This window comes from Sinohyriopsis cumingii, unplaced genomic scaffold, assembly GCF_028554795.1.
Source record: "Sinohyriopsis cumingii isolate HCF-2022 unplaced genomic scaffold, ASM2855479v2 utg001850l, whole genome shotgun sequence".
Taxonomy (NCBI): domain Eukaryota; kingdom Metazoa; phylum Mollusca; class Bivalvia; order Unionida; family Unionidae; genus Sinohyriopsis; species Sinohyriopsis cumingii.
The window spans coordinates 54,507-78,604 of record NW_028316070.1 but is presented as its reverse complement, the minus strand read 5'-3'; the positions used below and the strand labels follow the sequence as shown (position 1 = coordinate 78,604).

At 33.5% G+C, this 24,098-nt stretch overlaps 1 protein-coding gene across 1 annotated transcript in view; it reads right to left on the bottom strand.

The window, feature by feature from the left end:
- The window catches only part of LOC149771451 (dynein axonemal heavy chain 5-like), a gene marked incomplete at both ends in the record, with an annotated part of 186,111 nt that overhangs the window by 109,116 nt on the left and 52,897 nt on the right, over nucleotides 1-24,098 (bottom strand). The window contains 7 exons of the mRNA XM_089948431.1: nucleotides 1,286-1,485; nucleotides 11,880-11,936; nucleotides 12,603-12,711; nucleotides 13,908-14,132; nucleotides 14,758-14,892; nucleotides 16,242-16,367; nucleotides 17,782-17,835. Of these exons, the coding sequence (XP_089804557.1) occupies nucleotides 1,286-1,485; nucleotides 11,880-11,936; nucleotides 12,603-12,711; nucleotides 13,908-14,132; nucleotides 14,758-14,892; nucleotides 16,242-16,367; nucleotides 17,782-17,835 (906 nt within the window). The remainder of the gene's footprint in view (nucleotides 1-1,285; nucleotides 1,486-11,879; nucleotides 11,937-12,602; nucleotides 12,712-13,907; nucleotides 14,133-14,757; nucleotides 14,893-16,241; nucleotides 16,368-17,781; nucleotides 17,836-24,098) is intronic.

Genomic DNA, 24,098 nt, shown 5'->3' with positions numbered 1-24,098 from the left:
AGTACACCTCTTTACAATGTATATAAAACAATTTTCAGTACTAGACATTTTAAATATTTTCCAATTGAAATCCTTTATATTTAATTGACCTCCCTTTTGAAAGATTCTACTGCATGTATACTTCTTTTATTCCCAGTTTAATATATATTACAAATGGTGGTAAAAAATAACATTAAAATATAGCAAAAACTGTCTGAACAGACATTTCAGTGTACAAGACACCTGTTTAATAATGACAAGATTAATGCATCCCTTTTTCTTTTTTTCATTTTACAGTCAACATTTATAAATGATACCTGTTAGGTAGAAACTTATGTGATCCCTCATGTGTCCACTACTGAAAAGTTCTTTTGCACACAAAAATTATGTTATCTTGAATAGATGCATTAACTGCTTCAGAAGACTTCATACTCAAATCAAACCAGAAAACAGAGAATAGTTCATGCAATGTACACTAGTATGTATTTACTGTACATGTACACAAAACCCATGTTAGACTATTGTACACTAACATGTATTTACTGCACAATACAAGTGCACTATACCCATTTTAGACCAATACTTATACTGGCAACTACACTAGTATGAATTATCATACAAGTACACTGTACCCATTTTAGACTATTGTAAAATTATAATGTATTTATTGTACATGTACACTGTACACATTCTGGACTAATGTACACTGGTTTGTATTTACTGTACAATATATGTACACTATATCTATTTTAGGCCAATGCTAACATTGGCAATATATGTTACTATGAATTACTCTAAAATATAAGAACACTGTACCCATTTTAAACCAAATTGTGCAGTAAAATGGTCATAATGGGAATGTATTCTGAATTTGCCAGTGCTTTACTCTCAAAATTTACATTTCCTTTTGTGCACATCAAATGGAAATGACCAAATGGCCAGTTGCTGTAAGGATGGTCAATATATTGTTGCTGTTATAAGTTTTGGGCTTAACACCTTTTCTCAGAACAAGATATGCTACACATGGTGGCTAGTATAACTGGTGGAGGAAGAACTAGCAACCTATGGAAGCTAATGGCAGCTTTCCCACATACTCACATTGCCTGTGCCCAAGATTTGAACCCACAAAGATAGAGGGGAGATGGCAGTGATATGGAGCCCATAAGGATGGTCAAAAGAATAGGTTTTATTGAACAATCTCAACTTTCATACAAATATATCATCATTAGCACATTATTGTTAAAACTCAGGCTATATACATATATTTTAACATTGACATAAAAGAGGCAGAGCTTGGTTAACTCACCTTTACTGTTTCTGTCTTGCCGACCCCTACAGGACCTGTGATACAGCTCCCTTGATACCTCTGAAGGGCCTGTGACATTGTCAAAAAGCAGCGTTCAGTGGCAGGTCCCAGTGCCACTCCAGTGTTGTTCCCATAGAACTCATTGTGGTAGAAGTAGGAAGAATCCAAAATCCATATAAGTGGTTCACTTTTCTCCTCATCTATAAAGTGTAAGTACAATAAAGGGATTATTAATCAGATGGACTGTTTGATGATGTGTCAACTGAACAGCTGATTCACTATCTATTTTTTATTTCACAGGCATTCTTTGAAATATTGTTTAATGACACAATGGATTCTGCCCCACATAATGGCTATCTTGGAACAACCTAGGAATTTAAGATAGTGGAAAAAGATGTCATTTGATGTCTAAACTTTAAAAATCATCTATCCCCGAAAAACTGACTACAATCATATAGGTCATTTATCTATTTGAGACGTAGGACAGAAAATGATTGCATAAAATGGATTGATGATTTTAGAAATTATATGTCTTGAATACAAAGCATCAATATTTTAAACATGGAACCACAGATCTTTGCAATTTATGTTGGCCATTCTTTGCGTTTGTAAGAAATTGTTATATGAATATCATGAAAGGTTGGCATAAAGATGGTATGGAACTGTGATATCTACAGAACACAGAATGAAATCAAGTTAGGTAACATGCATTCATTGCAGGCTGGCATCAAAAATTAAAATATAATTATTTCTCAGCTTTTAAAATTAGCTATGAAACCCAGAAGCCTGCACATGTTAAATGAATAATGTAAAATCTAAGTCAAGCAAGCAAAAATAACTTGAAAGTCAAACTCAAATTCAAGAAAATCAAACTCAATTGCAATGTCTTATTGTTCTGTACATTTTGTAGATTTATTCTTTCTTGAGTTGAAACAAAAGTCTATATATATACATCAAAATAAATTTTGGATATACTGATAAAGGAGTACAATATATATATATATATATATATATATATATATATATATATATATATATATATATATATATATATATATATATATATATATATATACCATTTACATTCACTTTTAAGTCAGATTCAACTACACATATAGACTTTGATCTGCTGTTGCAAAATGTCCATGGCAGATAAGGGTTTATAGTTTTTTTTTCTATGGGTTAGCTAGTGCATTATGTGATGGCAGATCTGGATCTGTGTTGTTTGTTCTATGGATTAGCTACTGCATTATGTGATGGTAGATCTGGGTCTGTGTTGTTTGTTCTATGGATTAGCTACTGCATTATGTTATAGCAGATCTGGGTCTGTGTTGTTTGTTCTATGGGTCAGCTAGTGCATTATGTGATGGTAGATCTGGGTCTGTGTTGTTTGTTCTATGGGTTAGCTAGTGCATTATGTGATAGAAGATCTGGGTCTGTGTTGTTTGTTCTATGTGTTACCTAGTGCATCATGTGATGGCAGATCTGGGTTTATGAAATTTGCAGTTGTTTCTGACTTATAAGTGAGTATACACAGTAATTCACAGAATATGGGAGTGCATAATAGAATATTTCTCTTTCAACTCATCATACATGTGTGGGAAATTCTATAAAATAAGTTAACACACCAGTGACAGAATGATCTGTGCATTTAAGCAGTCACTTCTACTAAATAAATGCATTAGTGGAATCAGGAAGTACATGTACTAACTTTGTACTAGCTCCACAAACAACTGGATGATTAAATGTCTTTTGTACAATACTGTAATCTTTAAACAAAAGGGAAACTACTTTTGTTTTATATCATCCAATTTTGTAAATAAAATAGTGCAAGTCAGACACGGGTCATAAATCCATTCAATTTTGAAAGAAAATTGTTAAAGTCAAACATGGGTCACAAATCCATTCAAGTTTTTAAGAGAATGGTGTAAATGAGACTAGGGTCACAAATCTTTTCAATTTTGTAAGAAAATGGTGTAAGACACAACTTACAAATCCATTCAATATTGTCAGAAAATCAAACTTTAACTAGGTCTTCTTAACATAAAGCCCTATACCAAAACTGATTTTGAAAATCGAAACATAACAAGGACAGAGTAATGTCACATGTAAAATAATATAGACATAACAATGACATGGTAATGTCATATGTCAGAAATACAGACTTAAAAAGAACACAGTAATATCATATGTCTGAAATACTTACAAAACAATGACATGGTAATGTCATATGTAAGAAATACAGGCATAACAAGGACACAGTAATGTCAAAGGTCAGAAAAATACATACATAACAAAGACACAATAATATCATATATCTGAAATACTGACAAAACAATTACATGGTAATGTCATATGCAAGAAATATGGGCATAACAAGGACACAGTAATGTCATATGTTAGAAATAAGACATAACAAGGACACAGTAATGTCAAATGTAAAATAATACAGACAACAATGACACAGTATTGTCATATGTCAGAAATACAGACATAAGAAGAACACAGTAATATCGTATGTCTAAAATACTGACAAAAAAATGACATTGTAATGTCATATGTAAGAAATATAGACATAACAAGGACACAGTAATGTTAAAGGTCAGAAAAATATAGACATAACAAAGACACAGTAATATCATATGTAAAAAATACTGACAAAAGAAGGACACAGTACTGTCAGATGTCAGAAATACAGACATAAAGACACAGTAATGTCATCTGTCAGAAATAAGACATCACAAGGACACAGCGATATTGCATGTCAGTTGTTGTTGTTGTTGTTGTAGGGTTTAACGCCATTTTTCAGCACACAATAGGCTATACATGGTGGCCAGTATTAATGGTGGAGGAAGAACCCGGGGAAAACCCCGGAAAGAACCACCAACCCATGAGATGCTACTGGCAAGCTTTCTCACATACCCACATTGGCTGAATCCGAGACTTGAACCCATGCAGACAGAGGTGAGATGGCAGTGATTCGTAATGGAGAGCGCTTTAGACCACTCGCCAATCGGGACCCCTATTGCAGGTCAGAAAAATACACATAACAAAGACACAGTAACGTCATGTGTCTGAAATACTGACAAAAAAATGACACAGTAATGTCATATGTAAGAAATACAGAAATAATAAAGACACTAATGTCATATGTCCTAACACTTAGTTACAAGGGGGCAAACTGGAAGGGAGGACAAGAGGGGAATGTCATAAACAAGTAACACTGTATGTTCTCTCAATGGATATGGCTGGGACAAAACAAGGACACTAATGTCATATGTGAGAATACATACCGAGTTACAACAATCAATGCAAGAGCTTCTTGTACATCTGGAAATTTCTATATATTTGGGTGAAAACGATTCAAAATATATCATGTATTTTTATCCTAATGACAAAGCCTCTGTGCAAACTGCATAATAACAATCTACTATGTTTTAATCATTGTCAAATTTCTTTAGGAGAGAGATATTTATCCATAATTTGTATGTTAAACCCCAAATCATAAATTGTATGTATGTATGTATGTATGTATGTATGACATAAATATGTAATAATATTTTTCATGATGTCTGTCATGATACAAAGTTCTGATAACTGAAAACTTCTTTATTACAATTAAAACATACCATCTTTACCCTAGCTCATGGAAAACCCAAAAGTTTTTATGTGAACAATTTTATGGACAACTGTAGGTCATAATTTTATTTTTTATCCCAATTTTAACACACCAAATAAGGCCAGCTACAGTTTGCATAATAAAACAAAAAGGTGATTTGATTTAATACAGCACTGGTACTGAAAATGAAAATTACAATGATGTGCACTGCCAACAAAAGAATGTCAAAATGACAATGATGTACACTGCCAAGAAAGGAATGTCAAAATGACAATGATGTAGATTGCCAACAAAGAATGACAAATTATGATGATGTACACTGCCAAAAAGGAATGTCGAAATTACAATGATGTACACTGCCAACAAAGGAATCTCAAAATGACAATGATGTACATTGCCAACAAAGAATGTTGAAATGATGATGATGTACACTGCCAACAAAGAATGTCAAAATGATGATGATGTACACTGCCAACAAAGGAATCTCAAAATGACAATGATGTACATTGCCAACAAAGAATGTTGAAATGATGATGATGTACATTGCCAACAAAGGAATCTCAAAATGATGATGATGTACACTGCCAACAAAGGAATGTTAAAAGGCCCTTCGTTACAACATGGTTCCTGTTATAATGCCCTTTATTACATGGTTCCTGTTATAAGACCCTTCATTACAACATGGATCCTGCTTTAAGGCCTTTTAATACAACTTGGTTCCTATTATAAGGCCCTTCATTACATCATGGCTCCTTTTATCAGGCCTCTCAGTACAACATGATTCCAGTCATGAAAACTGAAATACTTTAATCTTATGCAGTAAGATGATCATGTGCAACAGTCCTGACAGCTAAACTCAGTCTACACTCATCACGTCCAACAGTTCTGACAGCTGAACTCAGTCTTCATTGATCGTGTGTGACAGTTCTGCCAGCTGAACTAAGTCTTCACTGATCACGTGTGGCATTTCTGACAGCTGAACTCAGTCTTCAATGATTGTGTGTGACAGTTCTGCCAGCTGAACTCAGTCTTCATTGATCATGTGTGAAAGTTCTGCCAGCTGAACTAAGTCTTCACTGATCATGTGTGGTATTTCTGACAGCTGAACTGTTTTCACTGATCTTATTTGACAGTTCTGACAAAAGAACTGTCATTACTGATTATGTATGACAGTTCTGACAAAAGAACTCAGTCTTATATGATCGTGTATGACAGTTCTGACAAAAGAACTCAGTCTTCACTGATTGTGTGTGATGGTTCTAACAGATGAGCTCAGTCTAAACTGCTATTTTTATTAAAATAGTTTTACATTCAGAAAGAACAGTATTCATGTGAAGGATGTCAAGATCAAGTGATACAAAGGCTATGAAATTTTTTATTTTTATATCTGTATTGAAGACACAAGTATTAGTTGAGCCAATCCACAAACATAAAAAAGAGCTCAATCTCGCCCCACTCCACCACCAAACCTTACGTTTTCAGACAATTAAATTGTGGGCATTAAAATAGGTAATTATTATTGGGTAAGCCAATAATACAGGGTAAGATGGTATACTTCAACCAAAAATTATTATCTGAGAAGAAGTGTTTAAAGCATGCAAGTGTTCATGCTGAAATACTGCCAGCTGATCTGCGTGGGAAAAGTCATCATGCTGAAATATTGCCAGTTAATCTGTGTGTGAAAAGTCTCCATGCTGAAATATTGCCAGTTAATCTGTGTGTGAAAAGTCTCCATGCTGAAACATTGGCATTTAATCTGTTTGGGAAAAGTCATTTAAACTGCCCTTTATTGTACCTTGTAAATTCCCAGTCGAATGCAAACATAAACAAAGTGCATATATGTTAACTATTACAGTTATGATTATACATACATATTAACCACTGGTGTAAAAGAACACAACTTATCCAATGTTGATGATCCCCATAACATTTCAAATTTGTATTATCAAAAATGGAGAATATTCAACTGCATTAATCAAGAAATCTTATATAAGCATAAAAAACCTGTACTAATGCCTTCAAAATATGGCATAATGTAAAACCTGTACTACTGACTTCAAAATACAACACAATGTAAAACCTGTACTAACGCCTTCAAAATATGGCATAATGTAAAACCTGTACTAATGGCTTTAAAATACTGCATAATGTAAAACCTGTACTAATGCCTTCAATGTATGGCATAATGTAAAACCTGTATTAATGCCTTCAAAGTATGGCATGATGCAAAAATTGTACTAATGCCTTCAAAATATGACACAATGTAAAACCTGTACTAATGCCTTCAAAATATGGCATAATGTAAAACCTGTAATAATGCATTCAAAGCATGGAATAATGCAAAACCTGTACTAATGCCTTCAAAATATGACACAATGTGAAACCTGTACTAATGCCTTAAAAGTATGGCATAATGTAAAACATGTGCTAAAGCCTTCAAAGTATGGTATAATGTAAAACTTAACTAAAGCCTTCAAAGTAATTCATAATGTAAAACCAGTTCTAAAGCCTTCAAAGTATGGCATAATGTAAACTAACCCCTCTGTTTCTATTTGAGTCATGTTACAATGAATACGAATTTACATGCAACATTTTACATCTTAATATATCTATCGATACAAATAAATTTGTTTCACTATTTACATAACCATTTCTCTTGATGACTATAACAATAAAAGCCTATAGTATTGTAGAGACCAGTAGACAAATGGACATTTTGATGGGGACAAGCTCTATTTCTGTCAATATACTTAATCTGAAATGACCTTTCACCAACTAGATACCAAACTATACAAGAAACATAAAAATAAACATAGTATGATACAATATGCATATAATATTCTTCAGCGGTATATTTGTTAGTTTCCATTACGAATGTATTAGACAAATATCATCATCCAAACTGTTAGTAAGTCAGTAAGTAGGACAGCATAAAGTATTCCCCACAAAGTCTCACTGTTTTTCTTATGAATTCTAAAGCAACAATATATCCAAACATTTTGAGTTAACTATTAGAATTTTTGGTTGTTTCAAAAGAGTGAATATAGAGACCAATCAAACAATTATTTTATTCTGAAGACAATGGGACTCTAGTCACCATCAAATTTGCACATACAAAATCTATACATACAGAACTAAATCAGTTTACAAACTGTAATATATTATTAACCCTTGCACAAAAAGGTTCCAGCAAATTATATTACAATGACAAAAAATGATCCCTCATGACAGTTAACTGATCACAACTGAAAGAAGCATTGATATATTACAAGACACTTTAAAACAATTGTAACACTTTGAATTTTAGACACTGAATTTTTTAAAAAAAACAAAGGTTGGATGAATAAAAGCTTTGAAGTTGGAAAAACTTAAAGAAATAAACAAACAAAATGTTTTGTATCTGTAACATTCTGGCAGATATAAATTAAGCTGAGACAGGACAACAATTTTATTGGACACTAATTTAACGAAAGGAGTTATATGGAAAAAATGACAGGGAGAAATTCATTGGGGAACACTTTATGCTTTTCAGTTTAGTAACTTTCTTCCATTTTATCAACTAGATTACATCCTTAAAACAGCTTTACTCTCCTGTGTCTTTGTTGCAAGCCATAGACAAATATCCAGTATGCTCCTTTACAGCCTGTTGACTGCCTGTTACATACAAGATTTCCTCATTTTTCAGGAATATACAGAAAGAAAATTTACATCATCAATGCAACAAGTTCATACACATAAATTAAAGTACTTTTATTATCAATCAACAAAAGAAGCCTTGGATGAGAAACTTTGATGAACTCACTCAAATCAGCATGAAATGTTATGCTGGGTCCATGCTGGGTCAGCTTTCTGACATGTTACTAAGGCTTGCAATAACTGATTATTATAATAAGCAGGTTCATGCACATTCTCATTAAAAATAAGGAAGTCTTATTGAAGGCAGGCAAGGCTGAAAGAGGAGCATAGCGGGCTTTTTCCTGTGGCATCCAACAATGGCCTTACATGTGAGTATTTCAAATCACATTCAACAGCCAAAACTTTGGGAAAAGATCTGCCTGCTTTTTAGCTAAATATCCAGTGACAAATACAGCTATAGAATTGCATTACTTCATCTGAAAAATGGCAAAATATTGGTTTTAGACATATTCTTTATGGGAGATCAAAATGTAAGTTCTCATTTCACAACAACTTCACAGATCCATTTAATCATTATGACTGACTTGCCATTGCAACTGATTGCAAATTCCAGAAGATGGTCTCTCTGCATAATAATCCACATGATCAAAAATTCAAAAAGATCAAATGAGCAAGAAAAATAGATCATAGTGACCTGCTTATTTATGGTGTCAATACTGGTCTTTACAGTAAATTTAAGCATCAAATTTGATGGCTGTACATGCAATATTGTCATAAACATGAAGCAAAATATAAAACCATAATTTAGATCTGTGAAAATAAGGTAACTGTAACCTACTTTTGCTAATGGTGAGTATGAATTCCTACAATAAATGTACTCATCCAGTTTCATAATTGCTGAGGAAATTGCAATGGAATCAAAATTAAACGCAAAAAGTTAATGTTGATGCCTACAAAAATAAACAAGAGTACCATGAAAAGCACATTATACACTTGCCCCAAGTTGCAAAGTCCTCTATGTTCAGAACTGAGAATGTTATGCAGAAACAATTTTTCTTCTGTCAGTGACCTTGACCCTTGACATTTTGACCCCAAAATTGATAGGCTTCTTCTCTGCCCTAAGAGAAATCCTTTCACAAAGTTTGGGTCAGATCTGACATAGAACTAATGTTATTGTATGGAAACTATTTTTTCTTAAGTTAGTGACCTTGACCTTTAACCTCAAAATCAATAGTCTTCTTCCTTAGCCCACATGTCACATCCACAAAGATGGGTTAAGGTATGTCAAGTAGAACAAATGTTACTATGCAGAAGCTGTTTTTCTTCTTTCAGTCAACTATCTTGAGCATGACCATTTTACTCCAAAAAGAAACGAGTTTTTCCTTACTCCAAGTAAGCCATCCACATAGTTTGGGAACCCATAGATGATGAAGAACTCAAGTTATTATGCAAAAACAAGTTTCCTTATTTCAGTCCAAATGACCTGGACCTTCGAACCTGAAACTGATAGGGTTCTTCCTTACTCCATATGCATACCATTCACAAAATTGCATAACTATGGTTATAACTTCTTTCAGTCACAATGACCCTGACCTTGACCTTCTGATCAATAAATTTAAGGGGTTCCTTGGGTGATGGAGAACTTGCAGAAACCATTTTGTTTCTTTCAGTCATGTTGACCTCAACCTTTGAACTTTTGAACCCAAAATGCATAGGGCATATTAGAACTGCCAATGGAAGTGACACACGCAAAACTGCATACACATTTTGAGTTGGTGAAAAGTTTGATGTCATGTAAGGATACATCAAGGCAATGAAGACCTTTTTTATTAGCTGCATCAAACAAGTTCTTTCCCCTGACTCAAAACAAAACATAAATGTGGTTTTGTATTTATTACATACTGCTTCTTTTATGCCTTTTCAATACCAGCAGCTTTACTGTATGAACAAAATTCAAAACAAATTGGAATTAATAAAAGTTTGATTTCCTGCATCTAAAAATATATAAGTAAGGATGTCAAAGAAGACACCTAAGTAGTTCAATTCATGGTGTGTGATTCAGAAATACAGACTGAACAGCTGTATCAAATGTTAGTTCAAGCATGTAACATTAATTGGGTATGTAATAAAATACAAAAATTTCCATGATTCATTTCATCATTATAGCTGACATGCCCTAAAAATATGTTAAAATGTTTATAGGAATCATTCTTTCTATCATAACCTGATTTCAGCTATAGTTTTTTTAGAAATACTCATACGTTGGAGATATCCTGGAAAAAGAATGTAACCTTTCTCTTAGAAAAGTTACTACCAGAAAACATGGCAGGAGAAGCTCTCTATGAGCAAAAACAAATAAAAATACAAAAATACAGCTCTCCCTCTTTACAATACACTTTGTTACCATGCAAATCCTGAAAAAAGCATTTATTGTCTGAAAGGTTTATTTGAAAACCAGTATGGATGCATGTAAATATGTATCTATGTATGTGTGGATAGGGTTTAATGGCATATCAGTACAATCCTTGCTATACAGGGCAAAGTAAGTTTAGGTATAAAAAAAAAATAAGACACACAAAACAATGAATAAACCAAAAAGGTAAAAAATCCTTAAAATACAAACTCCAGTTTTTATATATACCTAGCTCTGACAAAATTCTAAGTCCTCAGTTGGAGTATGATGACTAGAAAATGTTTCAAGACAAAATGGTTTCCCGTTTCCCTGACTGTATAGGAATAAAAAAAAACCATTGTACTTGAATTGGTTTATCAACTAAAATTACTATTATATATATGACTGGCATTTTGTTTATTCCCTCCCCAACACATATACCACATACACTCATTTATAAGTCACATCCACCAACAAATAACAGAGACCCTGATCTGCCATTGCATAATGTACCAGAAGATCAGAGTGACTTTTGCTTGTTCTACCAATTAATCCTGACAAACTACATAGACCCAGATCTGCCAATGCATTATGTAATGGAAGATCTAGGTCTGTGAAGTTTACAGCTGGAATAGACTTATGAACAAATATACACAGTACATGCATTGATCCGATTTTTTATCAGTCTTGCTAAACCACAGTTTTGTATATAACATGGTTAGCAGTTTTGATTGGCATATTGTTTATTACCCTGACATAAATATATTTATCAAATATTTTATCATTTTCACTACACCATGATTCATTGTATAACACAGACAATAATTATGGATCCCAATTTCTGCATTATAAGAAGGGAGAGCCGTAGTGCATTAGTATTGCTATGGCAACGTGGCTAGAGTGGGAGTATCCCATTTGGTCAAACATAGAGATGAAACACATCTTACACTCAGTCTCAGGGGTACTCAATGCATTAGAACGACCATCATCCCAGACTTCTACCACTGGAATGACCAAGCAGTATGACAAAGTTGTACAAAAGTTTACACATGTGACATCAGCCACTCTGTTGGCCTCTCTCAACAGTTCTATCAACTTCTCAAACCAATCTGAACAATCGGTCTACTACATGGACAGAATTGTATATTAATTTTTACAAAACTAAAAAAATTGTGCAGAATCTTATTCTGTCAAATTTTGTGCTAATAATTTGGTGTCAAATACTTTCTTAATGAATTAAGATTTAACTACTCTCATCTTTGATTCAAATGATTTGTCTAAGTCATTATTGGAATATGAATGCAGTCAAAAGAAAATTATAAGTTTTAAAAACCTTTTACAATAAATAAAAATATGTGAGATTTTTCCAACCTGAATCAATATTTTTCATCATTCAATACAAATAGTGTTTGTACAAAATAATTAGTACATCAGTCTTTACTGGATATGAATTAGAGCACTTCTTCATTGTTATAACTTGTCAGTTACATATATTATGTAAAAACAAACGTTACTGTTCTAGCAAACAATCACCACTCTAAAGATGTATTAGCAGTAAGTAAATAACTCACAGTTTTGAAATTTACAAACTATGATCATGTTAGATTAAAACGGTAAGGAAAATAAGCAAAAAACTGATTGGAATAAATTTAATGGAATTTCTAACTTACCAGTCTTTTGGAAGTAACATCTTATGCTTCTTCTCCATTCAAAATCTGAAGGTTCCTTCAATTTTCTCTGACACATATTGTCTAAGATATCTCTCAGGTACAAAGATTGCTGAAATAACATCATGTATACTAGCCATAGAGTAAGAAAATATCCCTTTAACACATTAACCCCTGGAGGTTTTTGCCATTTTTGCCTGAAAATCGAGTAGAAAACACATTTTGAAAGCTATTTCTGAATAGACTCGAAAACACCAAATCCCCGGTCATCTTTCAATAACATATTGCCTAGTTGTGTTAGAAACATCGTTTTTCGTTGGCTATTAGACTCGCGCATGAGCAGAAGGGTAAAAGTTGGACTTGTTTTTGTGGTTTTTTTTGCTAAATGGAGCCATTATTTTCATATGGAGACCACTCTTTATTCCAAATGCCCATCTTATCCTACTTTTTGCAAAGGCTCATCTGTCTGCTTGCAGTTGATACCGGTTTGCCTTAGATCTGAGACCAAAAAGTCCAAAATCCGGACACAAAATGGGATTCCGACCATGGGCGAATTTTGTGTATTTTGTAGTGCAACTAGATATTCCAGATTATTTGATATCATTTTAGAGCTACATCTGTCTACCTTTCTATAATACCATCCATGTTAGTGTATCATGCATGACCATGACGCTACAGAGCTCGGCAGCAGGCTACTACCTCCTGCCCTGTAAAGTCGTCGCTAGGGGTTAATGTGTTAACAAAGAATTCTATATTTTGACATTTTCTCAGATTTGGAAGGTCACCACATCTGAGCATAATGAAGTTTATTCAATGCATTTATCATCAGTATCAATCAAGATGTATCATTGCTACAAACAAGTCATGGTATTGCAAATTTCTTAATGTGACACTATATTTCTATGAACAGAGAGACAGATTGTAAATTTTGTGATATCAGTACCATAAATGCAATTGCCACCAGAACTGTAGGAAATACACATCGCACTACCTGCAAATTCTGGCAAGACATAAAAGGGACAGACATACATAAAGAAAAATATTTTGTAAGATTTACTCTCTGTGATCATATACTCCAGTTCAGACATAAGGACTAGTAACACTGGGTAACTGAGGATTCTCCATACCCTCTGACCCAATACAGTTGGACAAACATACAGAAAGATAATATAAGTTGTTCTCTCTGTGATAATACACTCCAATCATGACTTATGGACTGGTAACATGGAGTCCTTGAGGGTTCTCTCTACCCCTTGTCCTAACACATTTTGACAAACATACAGAAAGACAGATATACGCTTTACTCACTGTGATCATACACTCCAGTCTGGACTTATGAACTGGTAACATGGGGTCCTCAAGGGTTCTCCATACTCCACGACCCAATACAGTTGGAAGTTTGGAAATAGTTGTGAAATATTTCTTCAGTGTACCTTGGAGGGCCTTTCTGTCATATCGAATCTCAGTTATACCCTGTTCACATTCCTTGGTCCAATGGTACAGCATGCCAATTCTACACACCTGAGCTGGGTACTGGGTAAAACATCATTCAGTATCAGCATGACAACAATTTCTAAGTATAGAGACATCAATAAATATAACTAATATCTTTTGCTATGTTTTTAGTTTTCATAATTCCTATCAGAGAGAGAGAGAGAGAGAAAGACAGAGAGAGACAGAGAACAAGGGGGAGAATAGGAAATAGAAAGGTCTTAATAGAAGTGGTATGAAGCTATAATCAAAACACATTTGTTTCAGATTATATAAAACATGACAATTGTCATATGATCTTCTGTATGATAAATTCTTAAGAAGACATTGGTTACCATAGAATTCTTAATATACTGAATATTTTCTTCTATTGTGAACAAATTATTATTATTATTATTATTATTATTATTATTATTATTATTATAGTTACATTTTTTTACTGCTGCTGTACTTGCTGATGTTTTTATTACTAATATTGTTAAACCTTAAAAAATACTTAAACCTGGCTTTGTGCTTGCAGTTAAATGCTCATAGCTACACAGCATAGAGAATTTTTTAAGCAATAAATCTGTGATAATGACAAAATTAGCAAGAACATTTATTCACAACAGAAAAAAATGTGTAGACAGTAGCATCAATCTCAAATTGTAGAAAATCTTAACAATACCTTGGATGCCCATTCATCTATGGAGATGCCATTTTCACAATCTTTGATGACACTAATATTCATCTCTCGTATAGTCTTGGCCACAGAGTCACGCAATCTGTTCAGCCAGGATTCAACGCCATCATATAATGTCACCTGTAGTAAAGTAATAGTTAAAGTTAATTTTATTTTATTTTAAAACATTTCATTTCCATGACATTTTGTCTTCATTAATGCTTTCATGCATAAATAGTTATACTCATAGAAAACAAATATATTCATTAAGTACAAGTGAAATACATGTACAAGTCTGAGGCATTGATGATACAATTCCAAAATTATATGGAATAAAATGTTTTCTTATTTGTTACAAGAAGTTGTCATTGACATGGTCATTGTCCCCTGCCACCTCCCACTAAATAGCTGGTGGACTGGAAACCTGATGTAGCAGTGAGATGATTTTTATTTTGGAATGTGTACAAGGATGTGCATCAGTGCTGCGAGTGCTAAGAAGGTTAATGGCTATAATTCTGAGAAATCTATGCAGAATGTGCTCATCATCGACCTCATCTGAGGTCCTGTTGAGATGAAACTTCACGATAAACTTGAATGAAATCATAATAAATTTTGAAGTTAGAGTATTCACATTAGCAATGACTAAGTTTATATGATCAAGGCCATCCACTTTAAGAAATACGTGTAAAATGTGTGCACAATTAAATTTAAATGAGCAGTTTTTAAGATGAAGTTTCACAAGATATTTGGTTCTAATCTAATAATAAAAATGAATGCCAGAGGACTGACAAAGTGGAGGATAGAAACAGGGACAGAGAGACAGTCAGAGAAATTCTATGTCCCTTTGCCTTAGTAGTTGCAAACAATTAATGGTACACTGGTCTAGGAGTGAAAGGTTCAAGGTTAAACACATCTTGTCCACCAAAGAAGTTCAGGGAAATTGACACTGCTTGTAATATATACACATGATTGTATCACCGACATATGCAGTGTGTATTATGACAGAAAAAAGAAAAATAACCCATACATCCTACATTGGAAATCATATTCTCAGAAACTCAAGAATTTTAATAAACTTTTTCCTTATACTGTAATCCCCCTGAATAAAAAGCAAACCAGAAAACATAACACAAACATACTATTTAGAGCAAAGGTTTAGAAAATAAATTCCACTGTACCAAATGCTGCAATTTTATTCTCATTCTCCATTTCAAAATCTGCTGATTCCTGTTTCCATCCTCAAGTGTATGATTTGTCTTAAATATTGTCTGCACAAATCTATTAACTTCTCAGAGTATTTTTTATTTCATCTAGAGGAATGTTAAAGGGCAAGTATGCATCAAATTTCCTATTGTATCCTTGTCTGTCTGATCTGGAATATGATAGCTACTGGCAATTTTGTTGTTTATGTATAAAATCCACTCCATCATATAATGTGAAAACCATATAAAAAGGTGCGTCATATACCGATAAATACAACAGCAACTTACCTTATCTTGCAATGTAAGAATTTCACCATCAGCACTGGAGACAGATACTGCATCCATAATTGTGACGTCTTCCACCAGACCCTCAGATGGAAGGTATGTAGGTGCATGCTGGATAGAGCTGGGGTTCTGAACAGAAAAATGTTTTGTTACGAATGAACTGTAAAAGAAGCTACAAACAAACCTGCAATTCTCATTTTATCTGTATAATACAACCAAGATTTAAAATAATTTTTATTCTATGTATGACACCAAAACCTATGTAAGTAGCTAACTGGCAAAGGAGTAAGATATGAAAAAAAGGAATAAAAAAGTTTTCAGCAAATTTTATGCAGTCTGAGACATTACACGAAAATCATGCTAGTCAGATGCATGCTTGTATACGCAAATCCCTGAAGAAAAAAAATGACATAAACTTCTATGAATTTCCCAACATTTTATACTGCTTAATCTATGCAAGTTACATTTGAAAATGAATAAACAACTCTCTTAATTCAAATGGCATAAAACAAGTTTTGGGTTAAGTAATAATGAAAATGAAATAATAGAACACTAAGTAAACAGGCACGCTAGACAGACATATTATACATTATGAATATTCCTTTTTTAAAATGAATGCACAAAAATAAATAAATCACAGCTGGACAGCAAAACTATTTCTGTGATTCTTACTTAAATTCAAATATCTTTACTGAGAAGAATGCCCACCAATCTCTTTCTGTTATGTGGTTCTAGCTGTACATTTTTGGTTAAACAGATTCATCTCTATTTTTATCTAATATAAATAGTCACATATTACAGTTAAATGTGTCATAGTGGCTATCTACATTTAAAGGAAACCTTTGTTATCCCCTTTTGAAATATTCCTTCATTGTAATGGAAGATTGTCCACAACTGCCAAGACTGTATGGTCCTTTTATTCTTATACCCATTTGATGCTAATAATGCCATGATGACAGTATATAATTTGTCATATAGAAACCCCAAGCTCATCAAATGGGATTAAAGGCTCATAATAACTTCACCAAAGGCATTCTGTACTATGTAATCAACTGTCAATCAATGGTGACTTAACTGTTAATAAAAGTTAATCACCTATCAACATAGGTATGAACAGAATCCATGCTAGATGAGTTTACCCTGATCAATGCACTCTGACAAATGCTCACAGTTCTTCTTTTAGACCAAAATTCACTCATCAGGATAACCAATTATCCAGACAAAATCATGTCTCCCAATATGTCTGGATAATTTGCATATTACTTTATTCCAATCTCTATTATGAATATCGCCCGTGTGAGATATAATGCACTGAGCTTTTTTAAGTATTGTACTTTCTATTTTGCTATATCTCTGAACTTAATTCCTGTTCAATCACAGCAACAATTTACAAAACTAGCTTGCAGTAATTCTACATATGACTGTAATAAAAAAATGGCAAAAGAAAATCAAGCATGAAAACAAATTATCTAACAAAACCTGTAAAACTGAAACAGCTAAATATAAAAGAAAAAATTCAATTTGCCATGCAATAACCACTTACAGCAAGGCTATCTCTCTTGGTAAAGTAATAAGCCAAAATGCCCTGCCAAGGGTTCTGTTCAAAACAACCAAAATTGAATTGAGTACAAAGCCTGGTACACATAACAATCTGTTTCTATTTTTTATATGTAAACATCTCAGTTTTGAAAATTTCCAGGTTTTCATCACAATTCTCAAGATTTATTTTCTTATAAATTCCCAATTTTCAAGTCTGAAAAATGTGAATTTCATAAACCATCTCACCCAACACTAAAATTATATAATCCTAATGTTCAGTATGTCTCAGTTCTCAAAACAAACTGAAAAGCATTAAGCCTTGAGGAACTATTAAAATAATGGAATAACCAGGAACAGCAATATTCTGTGTTTCATAACCAGGAACAGTAATTCTCTGACACTGTCTCATATCCCGCAGTAGTTGTCTCATAACCATTAACAGTAATAGCCTGAGGGTGTCTCATATGCAGGAATAGTAATAGTCTGACACTGTCTCATAACCAGAAAGAGTAATAGTCTGACACTGACTCATAACTAGCAGCAGTAATAGTCTGACACTGCCTCATAACCAGGAGCAGTTAAAGTTTGACATTGTCTCATGGCCAGCAGCAGTAAGAGTCTGGCACTGTCTCATAACCTGGAACAGCAACAGTCTGACATTGTCTAATAACTTGCAGCAGTAATAGTCTGATAGTGTCTCATAAGCTGGATCAGAAATTTTATGAGTTTCTCATAAACAGAAGCAGTAACAGTCTGACAGTCTCATAATCAGGAGGACTAATAGTCTAAGAGTCTCATACACAGGAGCATTAATAGTCTGACATTGTCTAATAACCAGGAGCAGTAAGTCTGACACTGTCTAATAACCAGCAGCAGCAATAGTCTGACAGTGATTCATAACCAGGAGTAGTAACAGGTAACAGTCTGGCAGTGCCTAATAACCAGCAGCAGTAATAATAAACTGACAGTGTTTCAAAACTAGCAGCAGTAATAGTCTGAAAATGTCTCATAACCACGAGCAGTAAATCGGACAGTGTGTAATAAGCAGCAGCAGTAATAATCTGACAGTGTCTCATAACCAGGACCAGTAACAGTCTGACAGTGTCTAATAACCAGCAGCAGTAATATAGTCTGACAGTGTTTCAAAACCAGCACCAGTAACAGTCTGACAGTGTCACATAACCAGGAGCAGTAACAGTCTGACAGTGTCTAATAACCAGGAGCAGTAATAGTCTGAAAGTGTTTCATAACCAAGAGCAGTAACAGTCTGACAGTGTCTAATAACCAGCAGCAGTAATAGTCTGACAGTGTTTCAAAACCAGGAGCAGTAACAGTCTGACAGTCACATAACCAGGAGCAGTAATAGTCTGACAGCATCACATAACCAGGAACACTAATAGTCTGAGAGAGTCTTATAACCTGCAGACTATACAATACTCTCTATTCTCATTGACTTCAACTCCTTCCTGGCCTCAGTAATTTTGATATATGAGCTTTCTCCTGAGGATTTAATATTCACCATATATTATTGCTAATTTCTAGCCCAACAAAATAACAATCCCAAATATTGGAACAACTGTACACATTTTTAAAGTTCCAACATGAAGAAATAGTTCTCCACGAGCAGCAGGGAGGGTGAACAGACCAATTTTGGAGCATGTCTTTTTTGAAAATAAAGCTTCATACAAAAAAAATGAAAATACAAGGTCAATAACATCAAACCTAAGCCTCTAACTGACGTACATTTTCTCTAATTGGGTTAGCTCATTTTGTTACTTTACCTTTGTCATTTGTGTTTTCAAATTTGTATGTGTGTTTGTTTACCCATCGGACACTCATTTTTTGTTGCACCCTCCCTGCTGCTGAAGTGTGTGAGTAATTAAATAATTATTATATCAATAATGAAATCTCACACAGTTAAATTAGCTCGAGAGTGACTAGAGGCAATTAAGAAATATATCCCTGTTCACAATGCTGTCAAGCAGCAAGTACAAGCACATCAGTAGTCTCAGGTGGAATCTGCAGAAGGTACAGAACAGTTATTTAAACCAACTGTCTAACCAGCAAAAAACAAATTGTTACAGCAACAGAGGCGGCTCAAAAAGCTCGAGACATTACCTGTTGATATTGTTGGCTGTCTTCAAACAGCTCAACAACACCCCAACAACCTCCTCAACCACAACCTGAAGTTCAACTACAACCTCTGCCAAGAGTCAGAATTAACATGACAGATAAATTCACGCCTTATGGTATTGCCACTATCAAAAACCCAAACCAAGTAATTAATATTTCCGCGTATGGATATCGTGATAGCAATAGGTTTATGAAACCCAAATATGTTAATACTCTAAAAGCTGCTGATTGGGTCAGGGATATATATTGCATCGCTGCTGATGCTCCACAAATCAGATCTGAGCAAGATATTAATAGTTTTGACCTTTTCCACAATACACTATATGAGTATATTGAATGAGTAAAGCAAGGAAGGAGACTCAAAGAAGAAAAACTGAAGCAGCAACTTGAAAAAGGAAAATCAGAAAAGAAATCAGCCTCAAGAACATGGAAGAAAAAAAAACAGATAAAACAACAAGTGAGGAAGAAGGAGCAACTGGAAGTGGTCTTGTTACTCAAGGAAGTGGTCTTATTACTCCATGTCCCAATAACGTCAACGCAGATGTTGATAGACTAGAAATTCTGATTGGTGGAAGACAAGCCGGAAATAATGACGCAGCTGATATTTGTCAATGATTATTTACAGGCGGTATCATGGAGATTAATGTTTATCAGTTTCTCATTGATGAAATCATTGATCATTATCACAGTGATTAAGGGTATGCAAGTAAATACAATGACTAAAATAAGATGATCATACATAATGCTCAATGTGGACCGATCATGGTCAGGGTGATACATTTGCAATTACCAATGTACAAAGCGATCTACGGTGATAGACTCAATGATATTGTTCAGGGTCTATTTAAAAGGATAGCCCCAAAAGCATTACTGATTGCAAAACAATTATCAATGAAAGCTATTGACATTCATGATAAAGGTATTGGTGCCTTTGGTAATGTTGCCAGCAAGGCATTCTCAGCTATCAAGGATAGACTAGCATGATTAATATGATGAAAACCACAGCCAGTAAAATTACTCAGCACTGAAGTTATGCCTCCCTCCAAATGTTAGTAAAATAATAAATCAAGCTGCAGATCACAAACTAGCACAGCTGGCTGGTGTACCACTATCAGAAAAAGAAAAAAAGAAAACTGCCAGTTTAATAGCAGGAAGTGGTCTTCATATTAGACGATAGCAATTATAATAAAATGTTCAAACATATATCTGATCCAGCCTTTGACACGGATGCGCCAGTTCTGAAAGATAAATCTATGCACGATTATCAATCTTATTCTTATGATGCATGAGAGCCAAATCAGAGCGGACGAATCAAACTTCAAGTTCAGGATACAAGCAGATATTTCTTACCCACTGAAGCATTCACTGAAGTAGAAGGTAGACCTTTACAAGCAGAGGGTACAGGAATCTGAATTGGTGATTGACCTGGTTTTGTTAACAATGGCATTATGGCGTTATTTAAAAATGCCATATACATGATTGACAGAAGACCCATTGAATCATGCCTGGAGAACATTGATATTCCATGATGATACTTGGCCTTGCAAGATACAGCAATGATTACTCAAGATCAGCTGGTCTGTCAATGATGTTTGCAAAGGATACAACTGATCATTCAGCAAGTTTATAGTATGATATAAGACCACCAAGAAACAATGCAGACAACACCGACACTGATGTGAGGCCAGTGGTTCATGATGCCTCAAGAATTCAACTTAGGATTTGTGGCACATAGATCAATGCTAAATGATGATGAAGAATTTTTGTGTGTGATTCCACTATCACACATATTTGGATTTTGTAGACATGTCAGAAAGCTTATTTTCAGAGATAAGCATAAAGTTGTACTTGTTAGAAAAGACAACGACAATGATGCAATCTGACAATCCGACGCAGTTGGTGCATGTATAGTAAGACTAACAAAACTTGTGTGTGAGTGTGTGTGATTTGGATTTTTAATGTAGCCTTAAAAAATTTTCAGTCATATCGCTATGATGTCTGCAGTGTGGCAGTTTATAGTGATGTCTAGCACTGGTACTCAAAAATGTGAAAATCAGTCAGGTTTTAATAATTTCATAGGGTAAATGTACCGGGTACTCAAAATTGTGAAAATTGTACTGAAAACAGAAAACTACATAATAAATATTATAATCTGAATAAAATAAATCTGAATATATATTATCAGAATAAATATTATTATCAGAATAAATATTATTATCAGAATATTATAATCCAAATAAATATTATAATATGAATAAATATTATTATCAGAATAAATATTCTAATCTTATTCTTCACTGATTATCAAATTAGATGGGGTGATTGGTAATCAAAATTTTGAAAATCAGTTAGATTTTATAATTTGATTGCGTAAATGTACCAAAAATAATGAAAATCCTACTGAAAACAGAAAATTTTTACAAAATTATTTCTGAATAAAAATAAATATTATCAGAATAAAAATAAATCAGAATAAAAATAAATATTATAATCAGAATAAAAATAAATCTGAATCAGAATAAATGTTATAATCATGTAATTATTGAGTGTTAACACTTTCACTTTCACAATCACTAGTGATGTTGACATTGTTTTCATGCTGACAATCCGTTACCCCAAAAAAAGCTGAAATGCTCGCTGTTGCCATAAGTTTCAATTTCACAATCACTATGGTCACTGGTGATAGCACTTTCATTTTCACAATCTGACATACTTTTTCTCAACTGTCTTATACATGTATTAATAATCTTTTTTGCATTCTATTCATGAGATAATTCTGATTTAATTATTTTCAATTCTGTATGAGAAAGAAACAAATTTTTCAACTTCTGTATCTTTGACTGTCACAAAGGATTGGAAAATAGATTGTTGAATCAGCTTAATGAATTGGTTTTCTGCTGGTAGTGTATATTTATCTTCAATTCATTGTTGTAATGATTCAAAATCAAAGAGACTTTTTTCAGCACTCAGTTCATCAGATATTTGTATACCGTCATATTTTAATTTTTGAATTGCAGATATAATAGCATTAATATTTTCAAAATTCATAATATAATAAATATTTAAATTGTATTCTTCAACCAAGACAATATACAATTATATAGTATAGCTTTAACACAAGCCATAGATTACTAAATGAATGTTTTACTCACCTGTTCACTCCCATAAATACACTTAAAGAATGACGTAAATTTCTAGAACATTCTGGAACATTGGCCTATGTGGAATTTCCAAAATTACACTGTTTCCAGAATGACTCAATCATGTGATTTTCTAAAACATTCTGGAACATTCGCCTATGTGGAATTTCCAGAATGACAGTTTCCTTAATGACAGTTTCCAGAATAACTCAATCACATGATTTTCTAGAACATTCTGTGCAGGCATTATAATGACTATAAAAAGCAACCAGAATTCTTCATGGTTATTCAGCAAGTGTAATTGTAGAAGTGAACAGGTAAGTAAAACATTTTCTTGAATGTGTTATGTTAATTAAGAACACAGTTATTACTGCATATTAGTTACTGAATGATGACACACAAAAATAATCACTGTAGTCAAATAATATTGTGCAGTAACAAGCGGGGTAACTATTTAATTACTCTACCGGAGAGATCTTTGCTTGACAGAGTTATCTCCCTTCATCTGTTTGTATCTAACACAATCGGGAGATACTGAATTATTATTTTTTGTTTACATTTCTTTGAAAATGCTGATCTGGTAATATTATCGGTGACACGTTGAACCAAAGGTATGCAAATATCAAATTATTTGCAAGCTGTATTCGTTGATTGATATATTATTTCTTCACCAGCCTTGCAATTATTTTGTGCATAGTCATCTGCGTTTTTTATGACTTTATCATTGCTGGAGTTATTTTGTTTATCATAATATCGTTTTAGCTCTCTGTATTTTTTACCACTACATGGTACACACAATTGCGTTTCTCCTCTAACCCCAACACCACACTTGAAACACGGTTTTGGTCCTAGACTCCCTCTTCATACACTTTGTAGGTGAAGTCCACAGAATTTGTTTTGCAAGCTTTGTTAAAGGGAGTTGTAGAATCTATCATTAGCCATTTACAGTTATTCTTTGTTTGAATCATTATATATATATATATATATATATATATATATATATATATATATATATATATATATATATATATATATATATATATGTAAT